This window comes from Urocitellus parryii, chromosome 5, assembly GCF_045843805.1.
Source record: "Urocitellus parryii isolate mUroPar1 chromosome 5, mUroPar1.hap1, whole genome shotgun sequence".
NCBI classification, from domain to species: domain Eukaryota; kingdom Metazoa; phylum Chordata; class Mammalia; order Rodentia; family Sciuridae; genus Urocitellus; species Urocitellus parryii.
Window position 1 is genome coordinate 21,171,139 of NC_135535.1, and position 27,210 is coordinate 21,198,348.

Consider the following 27,210-nt stretch of genomic DNA (forward strand, 5'->3'; position numbering starts at 1 on the left):
TCTGTCTCCCAAAAATCCCACGTGTGAGACAATAGAAGAGGGTTCAGAGGAACAATGATTGGGTTGTGAGAATCTTAACCCAATCAGTGAATTACTCCCCTGATGGTATTGACTAAGTGATAACTGGAGGAAATTACAGTATAGCTGGAGGAGGGACATTAGAGGTATGGCTTTGGGGTATATATTTGTATTTGGCAAGAGGAGAACTCTCTCTGCTTCCTGATCATCAGGTGAGCTGCTTCCCTCCACCACACTCCTCTGCCACAATAATCAGCTTCACCTTGAGCCCCAAGAAATGTAGCAGGCCTTCTATAGACTGAGACCTCTGAAACAGAGCTCCTAAATAAAATTTTTCTCCTCTACAATTCTTCTGGTCAGGTGTTTTAGTCACAGAAGTAGAAAAACTGACTAAAACGGCTCACAAGTACACACAGGATTCCAGTTTTTATATTCTTCTTGATTTCATTTTTATGAAAGAGGGATTAGATCATCTCCCTTGGGCAGAGATAAACTTCTTAGGCAAGACCTTGTGATTTATGCTGTCAGATGACAAAATTAAAGCAAATTTAAAAATCTTATCTGGCTTTTATTTGTAATTCTAGAATTGGTCAACACCTCACTCTAAAAATTGAATATATGTTCTGATGATCTGGTCAGAGGAGTTTGGCTTTACAGACAGGGCTGAAGAAAACAGAAACAGAACAAAAAGCAGACTGGCCATTTCAAACTTAATTTTCTTGTTAAGATTAAAGTAGAGTGGACTTCCTTACCATGTGGTTCAAACTGACCTGTTTGAGATTTTTGACTCTCTGATTCTTCAACTCTTTCTTCTTTCCTGATTTCTTGGAAGGTGAGATAAACCATTATGTTCCATGCTTGGTGGAATGAAACTTTAGCATGCTTAACTTTATTTGGTTTAGACTTATCAGTTCAATCTAATGGCCTCCCATGAATTTATTTAATAATACTCAAAACAAAAGCAAACAAGAAATGGAAAGAATGATTGAATGATAATGGGCATTTTCCACCTGTAATTTCCTAACCTTCACAAGAGTCTTATAATGTAGGCATTATTATGTAAAGTTTAGTCATTAAGAACAAGGTGTTTAGAGGTTAAATGATTTACTTCAAGACGAAAAGCTACACTGTAAGTGGCAAAATCTTATGCAAGCTGAGATCTAACTCCAAAACCCAAAATAATTTTGGTTTACATACTTTAGTATAGTTGAAGGAATTTCCCTTTATTTACCCCTCCAAGATTATATTTACTGGAAATTTTACTACAGATACCTCCTGGAGACCATCAGTGTCCCACTGGCATAGGAATCTCAACCTAAGGGCACCTATTCCATTTACACATCTTGCTTATTTATCCTCTCCCTGATCATGCCAGAGATGTTTAGTCCTCTCTCTGAATAATCATTTTTACTTGTTTGAGATTATCTCGACCTGCTATACTACACCTAACCTGGAGCTAATCTATACCTAACTTCTCCCACCTTAACCTTTCTCCCTAAAGCACAACTAAATCATTTCATATTCTATGGCAGTTTACTGTTTTTTCTTCTTTAGATGTTTTCTAACCCTGTTCTGATCCTTTTGCTTCACTCTATACTTTCCTTATGCATTATACAGAGATCCTTTACTTTCAATTTCCAGAGCATCTTCTGGGCTTTCCCTTCCTGCTGGTTTAATGGAACTCCTGAATCCTGGAATGGTACAACCATGGATTGCCTATAGTTATCAGTGATCCCATTTTGTTTGTTCCATAGCCTAGTAGGGAAGAATACTGACCCATCTATTTCTGTTATTGAAATGTGTCCCTGGAAACTTGTGGCATTTTTGTGTACATGATTAGGGTATCTAGAGCTACTAGAATACAGATAGGCCAAAAATTTTGCTATTTTTTCTGGTATAGTATGGTATATATGGAAAACATTTTAGAATGTTAAACCATTTTAGAAACCCTTGAAATGCATGCCTTTCTTAATGTAGTACTTTCTTTTACATATTACATGTTCAAGAATGCTAATGAATATTGGCTTTGTTTTACTTGATAGACTTGTACTTCATTTCCATTGCCTTTCTCTAGATTTATCTTCTTCAGGCAGGTGGAATAAATGAATGAATTATAAATTGTCATGTACTGAATGGAACCATGAGCCAGCTGTCTATAGCTGTATTATTATTAATCATCTATTTTCATCCTTTTATTCAACTCAACTCTGCTATTTTACCTGACAGATTTGGAATTTCCACCCCCAGATTCTGACTGTAAAGTCCATACATTTTTTTTTCAATATTTCTTTGGGTTCAATTTTGGGCTCCCCTCTAAAGGGGGAATAGATTCTGTCTTTTGTAAAATGAACCCATGTGACATTAGCAATCAAAATGTGCTAGAATAGAAAGGAAGGCAAGTTATGTTTTATACACACACACACACACACACCTTTAAATTAAAGTACTGTGGGTGTGTATAGACATATATATGTGAATGTATATCCCATTATATATATATATATATATATATATATATATATATATATATATATATATATCACAATGAATATAGGAACAGTACTTTTCGATCTTATGATGATAGATTTTCTACAACTATCAAAAATGAAGTACTTCCTCTGGTTCTTTTTTGTATTCTGTGCCATTCTCCCCTAGAGCAAAAGAATGATGAAGCAAATTAAATTCTAACCAAGGAAAAAATGAATGCCTTTAAGCTTATTTCTCTCCTCTGAAGGCAAGTACTTCAACAGCCCACTTACCCTTTACCTCCAAATATGCAGTGATCTAAACAAACAAAACCCACCCAACTTCACAAGAGCAATGGTGAGAGACTTGAAGTTGGTTATTGTGAATAACTCAAGGGAATATTTTCTTTTTTTTTTCTTGTGAAAGTTCTTTATTGGACTACAGGGCTGAGATAATAGGTAGTCCGTAAGGTTGGACAAAGGCAGGTGAGTAATCATCATAATCAAATGTATGAGATTCATGAGTGGCTTGTCTTCAAAAGGGAATATTTTCTATATTACCTCTTTTCAGTTGTTGATAAGGGAAAAATTTAAGAGGCCAAAGTTCTATTCCTTATGCAATATAGAGCACACATAACAAATGTTGGTTGAATGTCGCATACATTTGCTGTACTCCATCAGAAGTTAAGTATATTTCTTATGGAAATATGAAGAATAAAAGTAAAGAAGTGTAGGGGCTTTTTTAGACTCAGATAGGGCTAGTGTACAGGTGCCCAGAGTTCTTTCATCTTGACCTACTAAAAGGAAAAAAGTTAAATAATTAAAATGTCCTGCAATTAATAGTAACTTGGAATTATGTCAATAGCTCTATCAATTACAGTAACCTTCCTTCTTGGTTCTAGTAAGTTCAGCTGATACTAAATACACCCACGTAACCAAAGAGATAGGTAATTTAGCAAGGTTCTAAGGAGACCTATAGGAGTAATCAAATATTGGAAAGTGTTTTCAGAGGAAGTTAAAATAGTATGGTTTTGCAGTCTGAGGAAGAAAACACTGAGGGCTTTTTAAATAGTATTTTTAAAAACTATGAAAGACTTTATGCATAAGCCAGACCCAGTGGAACACACCTATAACCCCAGGGACTCAGGAGGCTAAAGCAGAAGGATTTTAATTTGAAGCCAGCCTCAGTAATTTTATTGAGACCCTGTCTCAAAAAAAAAAAAAAGAAAAGAAAAGAAAGAAAGAAAAAGAAAAGAAAAGGAAAAGGGGCTGTGGATACAGCTCAGTGTTCAATGGTAAAGCATGCCTGAGTTCAAAAATCCCAGTACAAAACAAAAACAAAAAGCAAAATATGTTTGTAAAGATTATCAGCCTGGGACCATTCTGTGTCTAATTCAGATGTAGAGGTTCTCAAACTATATATGCTTAGGTTCTGCCTCACCCAGGAGCTACTGGATTCAGATTTCAGTGGGGGATGAGGGATGAGGCTCAGACCACTATGTTTTTTGAAAGTTTTTCTGATGTTTTGCATGTACAGCTAAGATTGAGAACAATTGTTCTTGTCACTGACTAAATATGTGGGTGTTTGCAAGCTTTTTATATACCAGGATTTCTTATCATAAAATACTCAGTACAGCTCATAGGCAGTGGCAATCAAGTTGTCCCTAAAATGAAGCTTCTACTGTGCTCCTGAAGTAGTGTTTGATTCTTACATGGGATCTCTTCATTCTCAAAACAACCTTTTTAGAAAGGTATTATCATTTTCATTTTCTAAATGAAAAAATGAACATTCACAAAGTTTCAATGACTTGCCGAACATAGTAAACTACAGGAACCAGGATTTGAATCCAAATCCATTTTTAGTAAAATGGACCCAAAATCTCCTCAAACTTCAAAATTAATTCTGGAAAATGGATCTGAAAACCAAAAGGCAATTGATATAAAATCCTACTATATCAACTGTCTCTGATACCGGAATTGAGGCAGAAGAGTTGAAATATATTGGTAACTGGCAAAATTTACTGATTTCTCTTTTTGTTCATACCAACAAACTATATGCTTATTCATATGTCATCCATTTATTTATTTGTTTATTTATTTGTTTATTATTTGTTTATTTCCTTGTAGAGAGTGGTACAATCCAAACAAGAAGTTGATGCATGCCTCAAAGTTCTGGCAGTTTACATGTTTTCTCTAGACTTTAATTTCTACTCGTGCAGAGTTTCAAGGTTAAGTATCATTGAGACATGAGAATCTTTTTAGATCTTTCATGAGCATGCACAGAGCCAAATATGCATGTGTGGCCTTTTCAATCCACAGAAATATGCTGAAACTTTCCAAAAATTTATATGAATATCTTATTACTCAGATTTTTCTTTCAAATTTTTTTGGACAACCATTTTATCTACACACTGGCTTTGGCAGCAATAATGTTGAATAGCTATAATGTTAAACATTTGATTCTGATTGGTTTTAGCTAACATCTTGAATATAACACCTTTCCCCTGAGTAAGTTATGTACCAGGTAAAATAGAGACAAGTCCTAAAAGTAAGGCATTTGTATAGAGCTGCTGAACATTATTGAGAATTCTGTGTGTGTGTGTGAGGCTTCTTGCTGAGCTCGGAACCCATTGGGCTCCCTTTAGTGGACAAGTCTGCTGGTTTTAATACTTAACATTATTGTGAGGCTGTTGTGGAATTGGGGAGAGAACAATGGGATTGAAGCAAATTAAAAACACCATAGTTCTTACTGTTTGCACAAATATTCTGTTAATTTTCTTGAATAAATACTTGATAGATTGTTGCAGATCTTTCAGTGGGTTCTAGAGTTTTGGAAAAGTTAACTTTTCAAATTTTTGAGTATTCTTCTTGCTTTTAAGAAGGTGTGGGGTTTGGGAGATCTTTATTTCACTATTGTAGAAATGCTTCTTCACTAGTCATTCAAATAGTTGGAGAACTTCAATAGTCCGAGCTGTGAGTTCAAATTCAGTGTTAGGCTGATCTAACAGGCATATGAAATAAAGTGCTGGCATAGAGTCATCTGGAAAGTAAATTAAAGTAGTGAGGTTGGTATATTCAAGGCTAAAGTAGAAAATTTTACTTTGAATAAAAAATATTTTGAAAGAACTTTAGTTCTTGGGCCAGGAATAATGTGAGGAGAAAGTATTCAAAGATTTTTCTGATATCTGGGCATAGGATGATGTGAAGCTGTGCAAGGATGAAGATGAGCTCAAAAGCAGTGGGAATAATCTGCATGTTTGGCATTGAACCCTCCCTTAACCTGGCAGCAGTGGACATGGAAAGAGGAGGGTGGTAGACTTGATCTTAGGGGTCAGGAAATGAGAGAAGTTTCAAAGGATGCAAATGATGCCACTCTGCTATGCCAGGATGCTAGTAGAGTAACAATACTAAGTGTATTGGAAAAGCAGACACATGGTAAATCCTTATTTTGATAACTTAAAAGATTCCTTCATTTAGCTAATGATTTCTTAAGCTCCTTGCAGATACATGATTATAAAGATTAAATGATTGGAGGTTGATCATTAAAACCAGAATTTTTTATGACATTAAATGCTGATTATCCCCTCCTAAATTACATTAATAAAAAAAAAGAAAAAACGTTTTTTAAATACCCAAAGATGTTCTAAAATATTTATCATCTTAATTTCCTTTTCTAACATGTGATTCTCTTGGAAAGCAAATGTAAGAATTCTAAGAGTATGTCTTAATGGATCTTAATTACTGTGAGTGGAAGTGAGAGGTTCATGGCTTTGAATGTTTATTAATAGACCAACTAAAAGAATCCTGGGTTCAAGCACTGCTTATTACTTAGAACACTGTGCTTTTCTTTCAGCGTGTATATTTGTCATTTTTCCATTGACTTCTTGCCTTACATTTTCTTCAGTTCTTGATAAGAGAAAAACTAGATCACTAACAACGAGATAGTCACTTTATCCATATAATTGAGAAATGTTAATTCTTATTTGGAATCAAAGTCAAATTTCTCTACCTTGATCTAATGAAGGATTCTCATTTAGTTTTCATTTTTATGCATACTTGTAATAATTTTAAGACTAGAGGTAGCAATACTTTAAAATATTAGAATCACAATATAGTCTTTATCAATATTTGAATAATTATAGTAACCATTCAAGAACAAAACCTTATCTGTAGATTAAGTAAATAAAAGATTTTATATATCCATATGCATATTTATTATTTTTAGTTTTTCCTAAGTGGAAATTGATTGTTGCTTTTTGTGCACACACACACACACACACACACACACACACACATATACACCTGTTGGAGTTGGGCAAAGAAAGCAAGATTATTTTCCTTGCTTTCATATTGTGTATGTGTGTGTAAAGCCATTCATTGAGCTTCTCTCTATTCCTGCTCTTTCCTGGGGAGGGTTAACTTATTTGTAAATTTGGGAGCAGGAACTGAGAGCATGTATCATTTACTTTTTTGTGTGTGTGTGATCTTGTTACCTGCAAAGAGTAAGTGAAGTAAATTTAGCAGTGAAGAATCTGGTAAGGAAAACTGATGCCAATCTACCTAATTCTAGGGTTTAATAGTAAGAAGCATGTTTCCAGTTGCTTTTATGTGCTTCATTACAGAAATTATTTTAGGGATTTCACTATTTCCAATTTCATCTGGGGGATACAAATTTTCCCAGAAATAATAAACGTTTATTTATTTTTGAAATGGTATTATTACCTTCTTCAGGTGGTTTTTAAACTCACAGATTATTTTTCCTTAAAAATAATATACATGTAAGTTTTTAAAAACCAAGCAAAACAAAAGAGAATATGATCTCATTCCCCAATGGTAAAATCAAATTTTCTAATCATTTCTTCCAGAAATATTTCATGCATGCATAATGTATGTGCCTGTTTTTTTCCCATAAATGTGAACATGGATTACATATTTTTGTTCCTTTTGTCTTAGCTCACCATATTGATACCTCTACATTTATCTCAGTTTTAAACATCTGAATCATGATGATTGCTACATTTATTGATAATGTAGGTGCTTAGATACTACACTAAACACATTGCACAATATATTTAATTTTAATTCAAATTTATTTATGTACTTTATTATTTCATTTTTAACTACCGACAAAACTTTGAGGTTGATACTGTTACTATTCTAATTTTCCAGATGCAGAAACTGAAATTTTGCAAAGGCAACTTTGCTAAAAAGGCAGACCTGGGATTCAGACTCTGTGCTCATACTCTTTTGAGTACTATTCCAGTGTTTTTCAAGTATATTTCACCAACTAATTGCATCAAAATGAAGTAGAATACTTGTAAAACATAGCTCTCTAGGTTCACCATTAGAGATTCTATTTAGTAAGAATTTAAAAGAGAATCAAAAATCTGTGTTATTTACAAATGCTTCAGGTGGATTTTATATAGTCTAAAGTCAGAGAATCTCAGCATTTTCTTTTATTACCTGAATAATACTTATTAAATGATCTCTTAAAGATGAACCTAAAATAATTTCTAGTCTTTTAATATTGTAAATGATACATTCAATATACACCATCGGAAGTATATTCTTATTTGCATTTATAAGTTTTACTGTAGAAAAGAATTCTATTTCTGTAGAATTCCTGGGTCAGTTTTCTCCTGGCACTTATTATGTAATCTGTTGTTTTCCTACTGATTTGAATTACCGGCTTCATTTATAATTAATTTCTCCAATTATTGGAACTTTTTGTTTCTCTTTATGTATATCTTCTATTCTACTGCCTTTCAATTATTATAGCAGAACCATTTATATTTATTTAAATATTTGGTAAAGGCTTATCTCCAATACCTCCACTACTTTTCTGTTTTCAAAAATGGATACCTGGCTACTGTCATACAATTATTTTTCCAAATGCATTATAGGATTACTTGTCAAGATCCAAGATAGTGTAGGAGGGAAATACTAGTTCAGTAGGGCTGCATTGAGTTTAAGAATTATAAAGAATCACCCTCTTTAAAATATTAAGCCATGTTACAAAATAACAAGGTGTATTTTCCCATTGGTGTCCAGTTTTATGCCCCTCTCTCAGCCTGTACTTCCATTCTGCTTGTGTTATATGAGTTTTCTGTTGTTACTGTAGCAAATTGCCACAAATTTAGTGGTTTACAAAACAACACAGATTTTATTACTTGATAGTTCTGGAGGTCCAAAATGGGTCTCATTAGGCTAAAGTCAAAGAAGGCTGCTTTCCTTTCTGGAGGCTCTAGGAGAGAATCTGTTTTCTTACCTTTTCCAATTTACGTGAGCTGATTTCGTTCCTTGTCTCATGGCTAATTTCCAAATCCAAATCTAGCACCTTGAGTAAGTCTGACACTGACTCTTTTTCCTTCTTCTATTTATAAGAACCTTTCTGGTTACACTGGGCTGCCTGAATAATCCAGGATGATCTCAAAATTTATTTGCAAAGTCCTTTCTGCTACATAACAAAATACATTCACAGGATGCAGGATTAGGACATGACTTTTAGGGAGGCTATTATTCAACTGACCACTGTCATGAATGCTGTTTTCCATAGAATTGCCCTGCCGTCAATCATCCTTTTCTACCACTCAAAAGTCTCTCTTAAGAATCTCCTTTTTAAAAGTTATTATTATTATTCTATATTTATATTGTTATGTTCTTGACTTGAATGTCATTGTAAATCTTTTGAGATACTTTCTTTTGATATTGTGGGAATGTGGCAGAGGAGTCAGACCACTTCCAAAAGCTTTTATCTATTTTGAGTCATTTGAATTGTGAGTCATCACAGTTGAAAGACCCATAAACCTACACTCCCTGGTGTTAGTATTACTTTCCCCATTATCAGAAAAAGAATTTTCGAAGCACAGTATCAGGTAGCTTGTATCATAGTATTAACATAATACTTCTCTTGATTGTCTTAATTTACCTAGCATTTTAAAACGCATCTAATTCAAACTGTCATCTTTTATGCACAGGAAATACCTTGTGTCAATCAGGGTATGCTTGAAGACTCCAGGGGTTAAGAACCTGCTACTTATGAAGCAGTAGATTTCATCCTGGGAAGCTCTAATTGTTAGAAACCTCATCTTCAGCTGAAATCTTCTCCCTATTATTATTATTTTTTTCATCCTGTTTCTACCCCCTTGGAGACAGAGAACAATTCTAATCTGTATTTATCTTTTTTAAAAAATAACCTTTATTTTATTTTTATGTGGTGCCGAGCATTGAACCCAGTCTCTCTTGTGTGCTAGGTGAGCTCTCTACTACTGAGTCACAACCCAGCTCCTCTTCTACCTTTTAAATATGTGTAAAACATGTTTCTTTACATCTCTTTTTCTTCTCCTTCTCTTTCTTCTCCTCCTCTTCCTCCTCCTTTTCCTCCTCCTCCTCCTCTTTCTCCTCCTCCTCCTCCTCCTCCTCCTCCTCCTCCTCCTCCTTCTTCTTCTTCTTCTTCTTCTTCTTCTTCTTCTTTTTCTTCTTCCTCCTCCTCCTCTTCCTCCTCCTCCTCCTCTTCTTCTCCCTCTCCTCCCTCTCCTCCTTCTCTTTTTCTCCCTTCTCCCTACCTCCTTCTTCTTTTTCTTCTTGTCCTCCTTATGTGACACCAGTTTAATGCTCACCATTGTCTGCCCCCCATGTCTAGAGAAAATAATCCATTTGGTCTTTGCCCCTCATCATATGTTGCCCCCCCCCCCAAGCCAAGTGCAGCTGTCTGGTCTTTGTGCACTACTGACCTTTGTGTCCATTTCATTCTACCATTTTTCTTAGCCCCATGCATTCTCCCCTCCCCTTTGCTCTATCTAGAGTTCTTCTAATCCTGCCATGCTCCAGCCCCCCCACCCACCCCATTATGAATCAGCATCCTTATATCAGAGAAAACATTCAGCGTTTGGTTTTTTGGGAACTTCACTTAGCATTATATTCTCCAACTCCATCCATTTACCTACAAATGCCATGAATTTAGTCTCTTTTAATGTAGAATAGTATTCCATTGTGTATATATATCACATTTTATTTATCCATTCATCTACTGAAGGATATCTAGTTTGGTTCCACAGTTTAGCTATTGTGAATTGTGCTGCTACAAACATTGATGTGGCTGTGTCCCTGTAGTATGCTGTCTTTAAGTCCTTTGGATATAGATCAAGGAGTGGGACAGCTGGGTAAAATGGTGGTTCCATTCCCAGTTTTCCAGGAATCTCCATACTGCTTTCTATATTGGCTGCACCAATTTGCAGTCCCACCAGCAATGTATGAATGTGCTTCCCCCCCCACATCCTCGACAACACTTACTGTTGTTTGTATTCTTTTTTGAAAACCACAGATAAAAAGTTTAATTTCAGAAACTGAATCCATCATTTATAAATACACTAAAGCACAGTCCACTAGAATTGAGAGCCAGTGTAGGTACAGTATTCAACAGAAGGACAGCTTCCTAGAGGGCCATGGCAGAGGAGCACGTCACCTCACCCACAGCATCCAATGGTCTGAAGTGACACAAGAACCTTTTTCAGATGTTAAAGCAAACACTTTGAAGATGTATTGTTAAAAAAATCTGACAACTGATAATTTCACTCTGATGTCCTGGGATTCTAAAATACCCAGTGATGGCCAAATATTCCCTATTATAAAAAAAGAAAAATCTAAATGCCTAGCCTCACCGCTGTAGCCTGCCAGATGCCCCCGTTGGTCACCACCACCTCCAGGGCCCTGCAGTGGTTCCAGCACCTGGGTCAACACACAGAGCTCCACTGCTCAGGGATGCTCCCTCAGAGGCACCAGAGGCTGTCAACCGGGCACCTGTTGCACTGCCATGCTCTGCCCTGGCTGAACCCTCAGCATGGACACACTCTGGACTCTGATCTGATCTCAAGGAGTCAGGACAGATAGTCGGGGACCTATGAGTGAATGAACGGACCATGCAACCCTGAATGCAAAGACCTGAAATGGAACGTGTCCATGACCACGTCACTGCAACTGCACACTCCGTGGTGACTCACCCAAGTACAGTTTTTGTTTTCAAACACTTTGTCTTTGTGGTAAACAGTTTGTATTCTTAATAGCTGCCATTCTAACTGGAGTGAGATCTCCGTCATGTCAGATTAGGCCCCAACTTCCTTAATAAGACTCCTTATAGGGCAAGAATTAAAATTAAGAATCAATAAATGGGATGGATTCAAACTAAAAAGCTTCTCAGCAAAAGAAATAATCAATTATTTGAATAGAAAGCTTACATTTTGGGAGCATTTTTTTTACCACACACACTTAGAAAACTAATCTCTAGAATATATAAAGAACTCAAAAATTTTAACACCAAAAATAAAAAACCACAAATAACCCAATCAAAAAATTGGCTAAGGAACTGAACAGACATTTCTCAGAAGATGATATACAATCACTCAACAAATACATGAAACATTCAACATCTCTAACAATTAGAGAAATGCAAGCCAATACTGAATTTTTATAGCTCATTTCTTTACTGAAGCTTAGGACCTTATTTTTAATCACTTATAAACTTTGACTTGCTAGATGGTTTTAAACATCTATAAAAAAACATTGTAAACAACTTATGAAAGCATGTTATACAGGCTTTGATTATACATAGATTTCAAAAGCATATAGTACTATAAACCTACTCTTTATTGATACTTATGCATACGGTTAAATTTTAATAACAATTGAGGGAATTTTAAAAACAAAGTTTAGAACAGCATTTATCTCTGCTAGGTAAAGGAGATGGATGGATCAGAGAGAGGAACAGTGGTTTGGGTGTAAGGGTGTGTTTCAAATGTTAAGTGGTAATGATCAATCCCTTGAAACTAAGTAGTGTGCACACATGGATTAATTTTTTTATTATCGAGCATATTTTCCTTTGAGGGATATTTGGCCTCTTTTGTGATATGAAATATTTGGTTCCATAAGTATGGATTTATTGTCTTTGTGTTTTATCTCCTTTCCTTTAAGTGAGCTCTCATTTTCCACGGGAAGCTTTGTACTTCAAAAATTATCTTCCAATGAGAAATTTTGGCACTTTCTTAGGGAGCATAAGAAGGAGCACTTCATGACTGTTTCAGATATTTTTTTTCTTTTGTGAATATATCCATACATGCTTGCAGAGGTAAACACTGTGAGGAAAATTCATAGCTCTTAGATGCCATTAGTTTTCTCAGCATACTCAATTTTCATGTGATATTTTTCTTTCTTTATATTTTCTAATTTTATTTAATAAATATACCTCCTTTTAATTGTTCATTATAGATATACATAATCTTGTTCTTGATTTTGGTATAATTATTCAAGCATAGAATATGATTTGCTCCAGTTTAGTCCCCAGTACTGTGCCTTTCCCTTGGTTCCTCCTTCCCACTCTTAAATTTTTTCTACTCTACCAATGGTTTTTCTATTTATTTACAGTTTTTAAAATTAATGCATTATGTATATACATAAAGGTGAAATTTACCGTGGTATATTCATATATGTACATAGAAAAGTTTGGTTAGATACATTCCACTGTTCTTACCTTTCCCTATCCCTCATTCCTCCCCTTCAATTCCCTTCCTCTACTCCATTGATCTCCCTTCTGTTTTCATGGGTTTCTCCTTTCTTTTCCTTCTTTCCTTCCTTCCTTCCTTCCTTCCTTCCTTCCTTCCTTCCTTCCTTCCTTCCTTCCTTCCTTTCTTCCTTCCTTCCTTCCTTTCCTTCCTCCGTCTCTTTCTTTTCTTCCTTTGTTTTTCTTCCTTATTTTGGTCTAGCTTCTGCATATAAAAGAAAACATATGACTCTTGACTTTGTGGTTCTGATTTATTTCACTTAGCATTCATCCATTTACCAGAAAATGACATAATTTTATTCTTTATGGCTAAGTAAAACTGTATTATGTGTGTATGTATGTGTGTGTGTATAATATATATATATATATATATATCTATATATATATATATCTATATATATATATAAATCACATTTTCTTAATCCATTCATCTGTTGACAGGATCCTAGGCTGTTTCCAAGTTTGGCTATTGTGAATTTCACTGCTGTAGACATTGATGTGGCTGCATCCTTATAGCATGCTGATTTTAGATCTTTTGTATAAATATGAAATCATATGGTGTTTCCCTTTCACGTTTTTTGAGGCATGCCCATACTGCTTTCCAGAGTGGTTGTTCTAATTTGCAGTTCCACCAACAATATATAAATGTACCTTTTCCCCCACATTCTCACCCAAATAATGATTGACATTCTGACTGGAATGAGATTAAATCTCAGTGTAGTTTTGACTTGCATTTCCCCGATTGCTAGAGACATTGAATATTTTTCATATATTAGTGACCATTAATATTCTTTGAGAAGTGTCTCTTTAGTTCTTTTGTCCACTTATTGAGTTAATTGGTTGTTTCATGTTAATTTTTTGAGTTCTTACATATTCTGGGCATTAATCCCCTATATGAGGAGCAGGTGGCAAAGATCTTTCATTCCTCTTCTTGCTCAGAATAACTTCATACTTTTTATTATTTACTGTTTATTTTACTTTATTGTTTACTAAAAAGCAGAAGCTTTTTAATTTGATGTCATTTCACTTATAGATTCTTGGTTTTATATCTTATGTTCTAGGAGTCTTGTTAAGGAAGTAGATGTCTGTGCCAATATATTGGAGTGTTAAGCCTACATTTTCTTCTAGCAGTTGCAGAATTTCTGGTCTAATTCTTAGAGCTTTGTTCCACTTTGATTTGACTTTTGTGCAGGAAGAGATATAGGGATCAAATTTCATTCTTCTTGATATTGATATCCAGTTTTCCCAGCACCATTTGTTAGAAGGCTATCTTTTCTCCAACATAAGTTTTTGGCACCTTTGTTAAATATCAGATGATTAAGTATGTAAGGTTGTCTCTGTGTCTTCTATTCTATTGGTCTGAATATCTGTTTTGTGCCAAAACCATGCTGTTTTTGTTACTGTATCTCTGTAGTATAATTTGAAGTTCAGTATTATGATGCCTCCAGCATTCCTCTTCTTGCTCAGAATAACTTTGACTATTCTGCATCTCTCATTCTTCCAAAAATTTTTGAACTATTTTTCTACTTCTGTGACAAATGTCATTGGTATTTCATTGAATTTGTGTAACACTTTTTTTAGTATGGCCATTTTTAAATATTAATTCCGCTTTTCCAAGAACATAGGGGGTCTTTCCATCTTTTAAGGTCTTCTTCAATTTCTTTCCTCTGTATTCTATAGTTTTAATTGTAGAGGTCCTTCACATTCTTGGTTAAATTTATTCCAAAGTATTTAGTTTTTTTAAAAAAATTCTTATTTATCTATTTTTATGTGGTTCTGAGAATTGAACCTAGGGCCTCGCACATGCTAGGCAAGTGCTCTACCGCTGAGCCACAACCCCAGCCCCAAAGTATTTAATTTTTTGAGGTTATTGTGAATGTGATAGCTTTCCTAATTAAACATTTTAATGGGAAGGTAAATTAGCCCATTCTGTGTGGTTAAATTCAATGTTTTTTTTCAAAGATTTAAAAATCCTTATAATTCTTCATAAACATAGTAAAATTTCAACTTCACCAAATCCATGCATTGTTCTGATGAATTTAATTTAGGATAAATTAGGATTTTAGCTACAGACTCTTTTTTTCATAGACTCTTCAATTTTATTGTTTTTTTTTTTTTTACTCCCCTCCCTGAATCTTACTATGTTGCACAGGCTGGGCTTGGACTTGAGATTTCCTGCCTCAGCCTCCCAAATAGCTGTATCAGTTTTCTTTGATAAGCAAAGCAGTAAACAATAACAAACAAACATAAAGGCAATATCATGGGCGTCTGAAAAGGTCATAATAATTTCCATAATCAGTAGTTAGATTTGCTTAGAGACACTTAAAACTGTTAAGTTAGTCAATAAATATTTATTGATCACCTACTATGTGAAAGCACCTGTATTGCTTCTTTGGATACAGTGGTGTGGTGTACAAGACAAATTTTAGCCTTTACAGGGCTTATGGCATTGTGCATAGTTTCATCCATAATTTTATCCATAGATAATTTTATCCATAGATAATCCATAATAATTAATGCCTCAGTAATGAGGCATTCCTTTTGTTAGTTTCTGATGCTACTTATTTGATAATGATTTATCAATACATTTTAATTTTAATAGATAAGCAATATTATTAATTTATGAAATATTATTTTTATATTAAACTGAATTTGCCCTTCTTGACTTATAAACATTAGTTATTATTTTGCCATACAAACTTTGGATAAATCTACCAGAGCAACCTCTGCCCTTCCCTTCCCTTTGTAGGACAGCTCTTGAGGGAGAGACTTTTCAGTATGTTGAGGAAACAATCCTGGCTGTGAAGCTTCTGTGGAAGAACACTATGGTTCCTTTCATCATTTCTTGTTTGACATGGTTTTAAAATCATATACCATCCTGATTGCTTTCCTCTGGATGCTTTCTACTTTGTCACTCTTTGTTGTTAAAAATAAATTACTCCCAATTTCCTGCTTTCAATAGAGAAGAGTGAACATAATTGACTCTTTGATGTGTGAGGGTCTGGTTTGGTCAGAAAGCAATTATACTGACCTTGAATTCTGTACTGTAAATATCATTATGGAAGAAGAAGGAGCTTATACTAAATCTTTATCAAACTTTTCATATATCTTGGAAGATTTCTTTTGAAAATATGAGTTTATTTTCTTATTTATTTCTCAGTATTGAAATAAACTTTATTTAGATAACAAAGATCAAAAGATAAATCATGATTACTTTTGAAATTCTTCATGCAGTTAATGTATCTTCTCCAGATTATGAACCTCCTGAGAGCAAGGATTATGTTTTATTTGTTTTTAAAAATCTCTGATACTTAGCACAGTCATACACACACACACACACACACACACACACACACACACACACGCCCCCCGATATGAAAAATGTCCAATTTTGGTGACCAATTGATATAAAATGAAATGAATTTCAATTTTTAAAATACATTGAAGTATCTGACGTATAGAATTGGACCACATTTTGTCCTGACTTGAAAAGGGTAACCTTAGTAAATTAATTAACAGTACACACAGAAAAATGCTGGTGTTTTGGATGGTAATAATTTTAACTTAAATGACAGAAAATGCTTGCCTCAGCTCTATGAACAAAATTACATCAAGACAGGAGACTGAATATAGCCTCAGCTCTGAAAATGCCTCCGTATAAGCTTCTTCTCTGAGGAAAATAGTTTCCTAAAAGCTTCCCATCAAACTTCTGCTATGTATAAATGGCCAATGTTTCATCATGTGGCTATCTCTAAGAGGCAAGCAAAGTGGAAATGACTGTTGATTAAACAATAGTTTGTACCACAACTAGAAAAAATTCATACATTACAAGAAGAAGGGAAGACATTACTAGTTCAGGAACAAATTCAGGGAAACTAAGTTAGAAGATCACTTTTAAAATCATCACTGGTGATGCTGGATCATACAGTTCAAGCAAATTAATAGCCAGCTATCAATCACTTTTGGAAGATCTGATGAACCTGAGTATCTTTTCTAGTTTTTGTGAATCAAAAGAGACTTATGTCTTTATTACAAAGCTGTTTGTTTTTTCCCCCTCCTTTTCAGGAGTCCTATCCAAAGAAGAGGAATTATACTATGGAAATTGTACCATCTGCTTCTCTGGATACTTTTCCTTCAGAAAATGAGAACTTTCTATGTGATCTCATGGACACAGCTGTTACAAAGAAACCATGTTCCTTAGAAATTGCAAGGGCACCTTCCCCAAGAACTGGTAATATTTCCTACTCACAATTGGGCCAATTCAATTTGCATGTTTACACAAGTGAATATTATTATTTTGATTTCACATTACACGATCAATATGAAAGTGTCCCAATATATTCCCAGTAATCATTTTTGCATTTTAAAGTGAGTACAGGTAAGTTAGGGAATGTTTTTTATGTGAAATCTTTTGACTGTAGATAAAAGCCCTTCATGGGGATTATTTTGCCTTGATGAAGACACTTTGAAAGTTTTTAATGATGAAAAACCTTGGTCAGAGATAAAGCTTGGGTTCTTAGAACTTCATAGATGATTTGGTAGCAAGAGTCTCTACATACTTTTTGGTAGGATATCTGTTTCTAAGTTATCAAATGCACTTAGCTTACTTAGTATTTTACATCTTTTATGGCATTTTCAGATCCATTATTTATTCACATTAAAAACTAGTGACTAAGGCAAGACAAATACTATTCACATTTTGCTGCTAAGGAAATTGGAGCTATGTCACATTTAAGCTCAGTAACTCTCAGGCTTGTGCCTAAACATGGATTATTAACTACCGTCATATTTGTTTTCTGTTGATTTGCCACTACCTTTAATAACAAATGCAGGATAGTTATGTAAAAGCTAATGAAGGAGTATAGTTTCAAGTTGGTGATCAATATATTCACTACTACAAGGAATTGTGGGAAAAGTTCTGAAGAGTGACTTTTTTTGGTTTGGAAATCCAATTGCTGCTTACTTGAGGGCTATAAATTTTAAGTGTGATAAATCATATTTCTGGAAGGAAACAATGAGAGACTGGGAAATGGAAAATAAGAAAATTGGTGTGGAGGACACAGATTACTCTTTCAAGAGATATTGATGCTGGTGGAAGAGGAAAGGAGGTAAGAGACTGAAACGGCTAGTTTATTTTAGGATAAGTAAAACTCAGTGGAGTTTATTGGTAGGAGGAATTTTCTGGTGGAGAAAGGCATTGAAAATAGTGAGTGAAAAGAAAGAGTAAAATGGGTAAAGGTCAAGAATTAACTATTCTAAGAAAACAGATATTTTGATTCCCCTGAAGTAGAGAACATGGTTGTGAATGTACAGAAATTCTAAAATATATATTTCCAAATGGACTCCGTTTCTCTGGATCAGATTAAAAGGGTTCTGAATGAAAGGAAAAACGAGATCTTGAGAAGGGTTGAAATAAAATTCTGAAAAGTCACTATGGATAATAAGCTAGGGGATTTTTATAATTTTTTGAGCAGTACTGAAGCTTGCATGTTGTATGAATAATAAATATGCAGAAGGAATATTTTAGATAAAATTGTAGTAATGAAGATAATTAAAACTTATTGAGTATTTACTGTATGTGGCAGATACTGTTCTAAGTTCTTTATATATATTGTTTTATATTATTCTTACAATGTTGTGAGGTACTAATATCATCATTCACACATCATTCACACAGATGAGGAAACAGAGGCACTGAAACATTAGGTTGCCTCCCAAGGTAATAATGGAAGGATCTGGCATTTAAACTTGAGTTGTATGACTTGTGCTCTTAAACACTATGTAATAGTGCTGCATTATATTGGAGGATGGGGGGGGGTAGCGCTTAAATTCTCAAGAAATGTGAAGATAATACTGGAAGTCCACATAGAAGAGCAATAAAGTTAGAAAAAGAATGTTATAAGAGGAAAATATAAACTTCAAATGAGTTGCAGAAGAAGCTGAAGAAGACACAGACCCAGGAAACAAGGCTTATTTAGGCTCAGATAAACTTTCCTGAGGGCAGCAAATAATGCTGAATAAAAATATAGAAAACTTTGTTGGTATGTGGTGCTGAGGATCGAACCTGGGCCGCACACATGCCAGGTGAGCGCGCTACTGCTTGAGCCACATCCCCAGTCGCATGGAAATGGAAGGCGATCCTCAGGGTTATACATAAGGACATATAAGAGGAAAGGAGGGGTAAGACAAGATAATACAAATCGAAGAAATGATTTACAGTAGAAGGGGTAGAGAGAGAAAAGGGGAGGGGAGGGGAGGGGAGGGGAGGGGGGATAGTAGAGAATAGGACAGACAGCAGAATACATCAGACACTAGAAAGGCAATTTGTCAATCAATGGAAGGGTAACTGATGTGATTCAGCAATCTGTATATGGGGTAAAATTGGGAGTTCATAACCCACTTGAATCAAATTGTGAAATATGATGTATTAAAAACTATGTAATGTTTTGAACGACCAACAATAAAAAAAAAATATAGAAAACTTTTTAAAAGCATTGAATGATGGCAGGAAATTAAACAAGCTGAATCACATCTAAATTTGGTACTTCTTTTTATCAGTACCTTTTTAAGAAATAATCAGGCCAAAATATCAGTTAATGTGAGAAGCCAGTGTATCAATAAAGCCACTTTTGTCCCAAGGAATTTTCTGAGTCTGCTCTTGAGTGTTGGTGCTCAGAGTTTCCGTGAGTTTCAGTACAGAAAGGAAATCTCAATACCCATCCAGTATATGAAATTCTTCCTCCGTAGAGCTATTCCCAGAGTATACCCTCATAGTAATGAGAAGTAATCCTGTCTCATATCCTCTACTCTAGGAACTTAAAAAAAAAAAAGGTTTGTCATGAGCAGAACAAGAGGGAAAGTTCCTGAAGGGTTAATACTATGAAGTAGCACTTATATAAATTTGCACCCCACATTCACATCACTTAGATGGTCCAAAAAATATGAATTCTTCAACTTAGTTTTGAGCAATACTCTCAGGTACTATGCAGAAACAAATGAAGGAAGGGAAGAATATACTATGTTCCTAGGTCTTAAATGCTTCCTATAAATAATTTTCTTATTAAAATTAGAAGTTTGTAATCATTAAGTCTACAGAGAGAACAGTCCAAACAAGAGCCAGTAGACATAGGTATAAGAGAATGATACCTGAAAAGACTTCACATATTGTAATTCTCAGATTCATGCTATAATATGACCATGATGTTATAATGAAAAGACAAGCTTGGATGTAATTGGGGAAATAGAAGCTAAAAATGTCACCTAGGATTGGCTTAGTTTATTTAGCAAGGTATTCTCCAACTCCATCCATTTACCTGCAAATGCCATAATTTTGTTCTCTTTTAATGCTGAGTAATATTTAATTGTGTGTATATACCACAGTTTCTTTATTCATTCCTCTATTGAAGGGCATCTGGGTTGGTTCCACAGTTTGGTTATTGTGAATTGAGCTGCTATGAACATTGATGTGGCTGTGGCAATGCTACACCAGAGAATGAAAAGTTGTGCTGCAGTTGTATACATTAAATCAAAATGCATCCTGCTGTATATATACCTAATTAAAATAAATAAATTAATTTAAAAACCTGGTGTATTTTAGAAGACAAAGTAAACTTCAAGAAATGGAAAAAAACATGACACACAAACTCAAAATTTAAAACTCAATGGATGGATGGAAAAGCAGATTAGTTTCAGCTGAAGATTTAGAAAATTGGATATGAGGCCATAGGAAAGTTTTCAAAACATTGTATGGAGAGAAAAAGAGGTAGCAAATATCAAAGAAAAGCTGAGAGCTTGGAGTATACATACTGACAAGTCCTTACATATCTAATGTAAGAATGTTCAATAAGAGTTTCAGAAGTAGAGAAAAGGGGGAAAAGAAATATATTTGAGGAGATATTATCCCCAAAAGGCATAGCCTTTCCCTTGAGCTTACATGGAGGAAGAGAAGTGAACAGTTAAATTCAATAGATACAATAAGTGCTAAGATAATGTTTCACAAGTAGTGCTTTGGGAGCAGAAAAGAGGAGCATTGAATCTTACCGAGAAGCTTGAGGAAGTCTTTTTAAAAGAGATAAAGTCTGTGACACTTATCCATTGCAATTTATAAGCCACCAAAACATACTGACATCTGTCATTCATATTGCTCACAAATCTTCAAATCTGGAGGGTTTGGAAGGAATTCATTTTGTAGGAATTCCTTGTTTGTATGCCACATTGTATGAACTGGGATTGATCATTGGGAGGATAAGCTGGCCCATTCATGTGGCTGGCAGGTTGGTGTTGGCTATAAAACTGAAAGCTTGGTGAAAGCTATGGGCTGAAGGCCTCTTTTTTTCTCCATGGACTTTTTGGATTTCCTCATGATGTATTGACTCAATACTTAGAGTGAGCATCCCTCCCCAAAACAAGTAGGAGTTGTATCATTTTGATTGCTCACCATTCTGGCAGCTGGAAATCTTCAGGTACCAGCATTGTCAGGGTTCAGAAGGTAAGGGCTCTCTTCCTGGCTTAGAAAGGTATCATCTCACTGTGTGAACCTGTGAACTATTATGTACAGAGAGAGAGCCTTTGATTTTTGCCATAAGTAAATAACCACATTTTAGGAAAAGACTGTAGAGAGAAAATACTCTTCATTTTCTGTTTCCAATTGTGCTTTCTTTCTTTTAAGCCTTCATCAACAACTTTCCCATAGCCCTTCAGGCTTCCACAGATTTCCTCCATGGCCCTTTCTGTGTTTCAGTCACTTGTTTTGAGGCTCTTCCAGCCTCTCCCTGCTGCCTCGTCATGTTAATGCCACATATTTTAAGGTTTCATTATGGAGCACTTCATTCCCAGCTATCAAAATCTATTGATTGGTTATTGATTGCTTCACAAAAAAACAACCCCCAACCCTTGTGAGTTTAAAAAAAGTCATTTATTTTGTGTATAAACTTGCAATTGAGATGGGGAATAGCAGGAATAGCTTGTCTCTGTTCTAAGAAATGTGAGTGGGGGCAGCTTGACCAGAGGCTGTAGGATTTGTGCTCAGAATTCTTACTTGTGTAGCTAGCATGGCCTACTTGGCCTTTCTTATGGCATGTGATGGGTTCCAAGAGCAAACATCCTAAGAGAAGGAAGAAAGCTATGGCAAAAGCTATGGGCTGAAGCCTTTGTGGCTTGGGCGTGGAAGGCAGTATCACTTGCCAAGTAGCCAAGATCCTGCCTACAGGTAGGATTTATTTTCCCTTCCTCTTGATGAAAAAGTTATAACTAAAGTTACACTTTTAGAAAATACAAATTCCTATAAAGTGTGTTTTTTGTGTTTTTTCTTATAAAATTTATTTATTTATTCATTTTTAAATTTTTTTAAATTTTAAGTTATACATGACAATAGAGTATATTTTGACATATTATACATACATGGAGTATAACTTATTTTACTTAGGGTTCCATTCTGTGGTTGTACATGATGTGCAGTTTTGCTGTTTGTGTATTCATATATTAACATAAGAAAGTTATGTCCAGTACATTCCACTATTTTTCCTAATCTCAACCCCTTCCCTTTCTTTCATTCCCCTTTATCTAATCCAGTGAACTTCTATTCTTCCTTCCCTTCCCTTCTTATTGTGTATTACCATTCATGTATCAGAGAGAACATTTGGCCTTCATATTTTGGGCCTGGTTTATTTCACTTAGCATGATAGTCTTCAGTTCCATCCATTTACCAGCAAAAGCCATAATTCCATTCTTCTTTATGACTGAGTAATATTACATTGTGTATATGTACACACACACACACACACACACACATATATATATATATATATATATATATACAGGGGAGGTATATGACACTCCAGGCCAGGAACAATATGTGCAGAGATCCAAAGGTGTAGAAGAATAGAGTGCATTCACAGACTGGCTCACTTAGCATGGTTAAAGCATAGGATACTGCTAGTGTAGAATGCATGGAAAACAACCTGTGATATGCAGAAGGTTAAATTTCATCTGGCAGCCAAGTTGAATCACTGACAGACTTGGAATGGTTGGGTTTTTGTTTTCATATCATCTGTCTGAAGCAAAATGGAATAGATTGGACAAAGGTGAGTTGGAAGCAGGAACAATAATCAGCAGATCAGTGTGCAATTGCAGTAAGAAATGATGGTGGCCAGGACAAAGGAATGCCATTGAAGAGGGAGAAAGGACACAGAGATGAGAGGTGTGTAGAAGTGAAGCTCATTCCTTCTTCCCTTGGAGATTATGAAATTTGGGAAGTAAGTAACTAAAGGAATGAAAGAATTACATCTCAGGGAATGCTTTTTGTAGCTTTAGGCTAATGGTGTTGAATAACGTGGCTTGGGCTCATCAACAAAATTTGAACTACTACCCTACACAGGAACTTCAGTTGGAAGCTTTCCTGGAGAGAGAAAGGGAGACAGAACAACAGTGCCAGCGATAGAAATGATCAAGTCATGAGAAAACCTGTTATGGGTTAAATTGTTTAACCCCCTACTCCCCCCCACAAAGAACTGTTAACATCTGTTATAGTTCAGATATGAAGTGTCTCCCAAAAGCTCATGTGTGGGACAATGCAAGAAAGTTTAGAGGTGAAATGATTGGGTTATGACAGTTTTAACCTAACCACTGTTTTAATTCACTTGAATGGATTAACTGGTCGGTAACTGTAGACAGATAGGTGTAGCTGGAGGAGGTGGGTAACTCAGGTCATTGCTTTTGGGGTATATATTTTGTATAGTAGTGAAAAAGCTACTAAAATACTAATCCCTAGTACTCAAGAATGTGACCTTATTTGCAGAATTTGGAGGTAGTCTTTATAGTGGTAATCAAGGTGAAAATAAAGTCATTAATAGGCTGTAATCAAACATGACTGCTATCCTTATAAAAAGTGGAAATTTAGAGACAGACACCCACAGTGGGGAGACAGTGTGAAGAGACAAAGAGAGAAGGCCATTTGTAAGCAGAACACAGAAGCCTGGAACAGATCCTCCTCCCATATGCCTCAAAAGGAGCAAACCCTGTTGACATCTTGATTTTGGATGTCTAGCCTCCAGAATTAAATAAATAAATTTCTGTTGTTTAAGCCAGACAGTATTGTTACAGCAGCACTAGTAAACTAATATAGGGACTGTAACTGAGCACAGAAATTCAATGCATAAGAAGGAGGGGCAAATGAAGATGGTTGGGTTTGTAGGTATGGACCATATCTTGCCTAGCTTGCTTTTTCAGAGACTTAGCAATTTAAGGGTCTTGGTTGTGACTGGCAATACCATTTGTAGATATTTAATATATATTTTATTGGAGAATCACAGTTAATGTATATGCTATTTTCCTTTCTGTGGTTACTTCTTTTATTAATTAACCAGATAAGCTAGTACAAAATAGACTTTATCCTGACCACAAGAAAAAAATTATCATATTAGTTTAATTTAAATGTGAAAGCATGTTATTAGTAAAGCTATATTCAGCAAGATCTTACAATTGAAATTGAACAAAAAAATGCTTCCAAGAATTTTACTAGTGCTTCAGTGACTATAGATTTCATATGGACTAATGAATGATATTGCTCTATTACTGGACTTCTTGAATAAGATCAGCAGTAGTCCCATGCTTGTTTGGTAAATTTGCAAAGACTCATGTTTATGCACCCGATGTTAAATCACATTTCACTTATAGCATCAAGCAAAGGACCATATAAAATGATGGTGGTGGCTCAGTTATATAAATGAATAAATAATTAAACAAATGAATTATCTTTAAAAGAAAATGGCTGTAATGGCAGTGAAAGCCTTTATAAAATAGTCAGATGCCATCAAAGATAATGTTTTATTATCTGCCTTTCATTTAATTTTAACTTTCATGGGGGAATTTTTCCATTTTATGGTAACTAAGCAACCTGTTATTTTGAATCATTTAGCACAGGTTTGCACAGTATGGATGCTCAATAAATCCATTTTGATTAATGACAAATTTATAACACCACCAGCAAAGACTGTTTCCAATCCTGTTGAAATAGAATAGATGATCTCAGATAAAAAGGACACATTGAATAGCTACATGCTAGCATAGTGAAGGGCTTGGTTATCTCCCTTCAATTTGCTAATGTACTTGTTGGACTTGCTCAACCCGACATGAAATAAGATCATCTGGTATTCACAAGATGCACTGCACACCCCGCTACACCTTCTCCAGCATCTGAAATGGGCATAGGTATGATTCTGATTCTGTAACTTATTTATAACTCAATATTTCTTATAATAATGAAGCTTTCTTAATTCTAATGCCAAAAAAATGAAATTAAAAGAATTCTGACTAGTTTAAGACAAATGTTTATCTCTGCTAAGCAAGTGAAGAGTGTCAACATGGTTTCTGTGGGTATGTTTAACTCATTTAAAAGAGCAAACTATTTTTAAGGCCCTTGGAAGCATTCTTTTACATACAAATATTGGTCTTTCTGATAAGAACCATTTTTTAATCACACAGCAATTATTTATTTGGCATTTGTTCTATGCTCATGGTAAATTGTTGGCCCAGCACTGGATTGTGAAGGGGCAAAGAGAGAAAACTAGGACGTAGAAGCTGCAGTGAAATCCTAGAACATACAAGCTATTTCCTTCATCTACATGGACAGGTTACCAATTTAAAAATTTAAGCCTCTCAGTTTGCTCAGATTGGTGACTATATACTATATTTGGAAAACAACATTCTAAATAGAAATAAAATTACACTTTTCTCCCCTCAAAACAATTTTACTAGTACTGTATATGAATTAACATGAACCATGGACTAAGGTTTCTAAAAATATAATGAACTCTCTCTAAATTTATGATGTGGGAATATAGGCCTTTTAACATGGTGTTGATACCTTGTGAAACAAAATTTCTCCTATAATGTTAGAGTATTTATAATAATGAAGCACACATTCATTAATTCATAAACTCATACTTACCAATTCATGCAGGCCCTTCAGACTGCTCTCTATACCACCCTTTCTCTACTTTCCGCAAACCTCAGGTACTCTTTCTACCTTGTCTCTTGGTCTCATATATTAATACATAAGCAAAATAGAGGCCATTGAGTGGAACTTTGTTAAAATTTTCTCAATTAAGTGTACAAATGCAAAGCGTGTGCCTCTCCTACCCTTCTTCTTGCTCATCCATATTGTTAAAAAAAAGATGGGATTCCCTCCTCCTGTTCAAGGTTTCAAAGTTGGCTCTATCCTCTGTTTCTGCCTTCCAGTTATTTAACTCTTTCATTCCTCATTCCTTCTTTTTCCCTTCTATTGTGTGTGTGTGTGTGTGTGTGAGTGCGTGTGTGTGTGTGTGTGTGTGTGTGTGTGTGATGCTGGGAATGGAACCCAGGGCATCATACACCCTAGGCAAGTGCTGTACCACTGAGCTTATGTACTTTAAATTGTTCTTTTCTACTGGATCATGCACATCAAGATTTGAATTTGCTCAAGTCTTTTTGACTTGAAAAACAATAACAAATGGCACCTAATAAGAAAAGCAACATCTGAAGAGCAATTAAAAAGTTCTTTGATCCCACCTAATAACTCAGCTACTATTTTCTCTTTATCCCACACTCCCACTGTCTTTATTCTCTTTCTTCCTTTTTGCTTCTCAGCTCACCTTAGTTAGGTTTCCATTCCTCACTGCTTACTTGAGCATTTTTTATCTAAAGAAAATAATGACCTTGATGTCACAAAATCCAAAAGAACATTTCTAAATTTTCATTTTTCTTAACCTTTCAGCAGCAAAGGCTGGTGACACTTCATCATGATACTCTTTCTTCCCTTTGCTGTCCAATGCAAAGTTTCATATTATATTTCTCTGTATTTTGCTAATGGGCGTTTTTCATTTTTCTTCATAACTCTGTAAGTTAGGAGTTCCTCAAGCCTCAGAGTCCCCAAATATATGTATGTGTATATATATATATATATATATATATATATATATATATATATATATATATCTTTTCTAAGTGATGTCATCTATGTTTTTGTGTCTGCTAAAATTGACATGCTGAAGAATCCAAAAGATTTATCTTCAATCCTGTTCACTTCTCTTAATTTTAAGCCTACCTGCCCATCCATCTGCCAATCCATCTGCCATCCATCCATCCATCCATCCATCCATCTATCCATAATCTACTGTTTCCACCTGTGTGTCTTAAGTG

The 27,210-nt window shown here is 35.0% G+C and overlaps 1 protein-coding gene across 6 annotated transcripts in view; it reads left to right on the top strand.

Annotated features, from left to right (window-relative positions):
* Positions 1 to 27,210, top strand: part of Anks1b (ankyrin repeat and sterile alpha motif domain containing 1B) — a 1,073,357-nt gene that overhangs the window by 377,034 nt on the left and 669,113 nt on the right. For all 6 annotated transcript variants that reach the window (XM_026398716.2, XM_026398722.2, XM_026398739.2 and 3 more), the window contains exon 10: positions 17,101 to 17,266. In XM_026398716.2, coding sequence (XP_026254501.2) covers positions 17,101 to 17,266 — 166 coding nt within the window. The remainder of the gene's footprint in view (positions 1 to 17,100; positions 17,267 to 27,210) is intronic.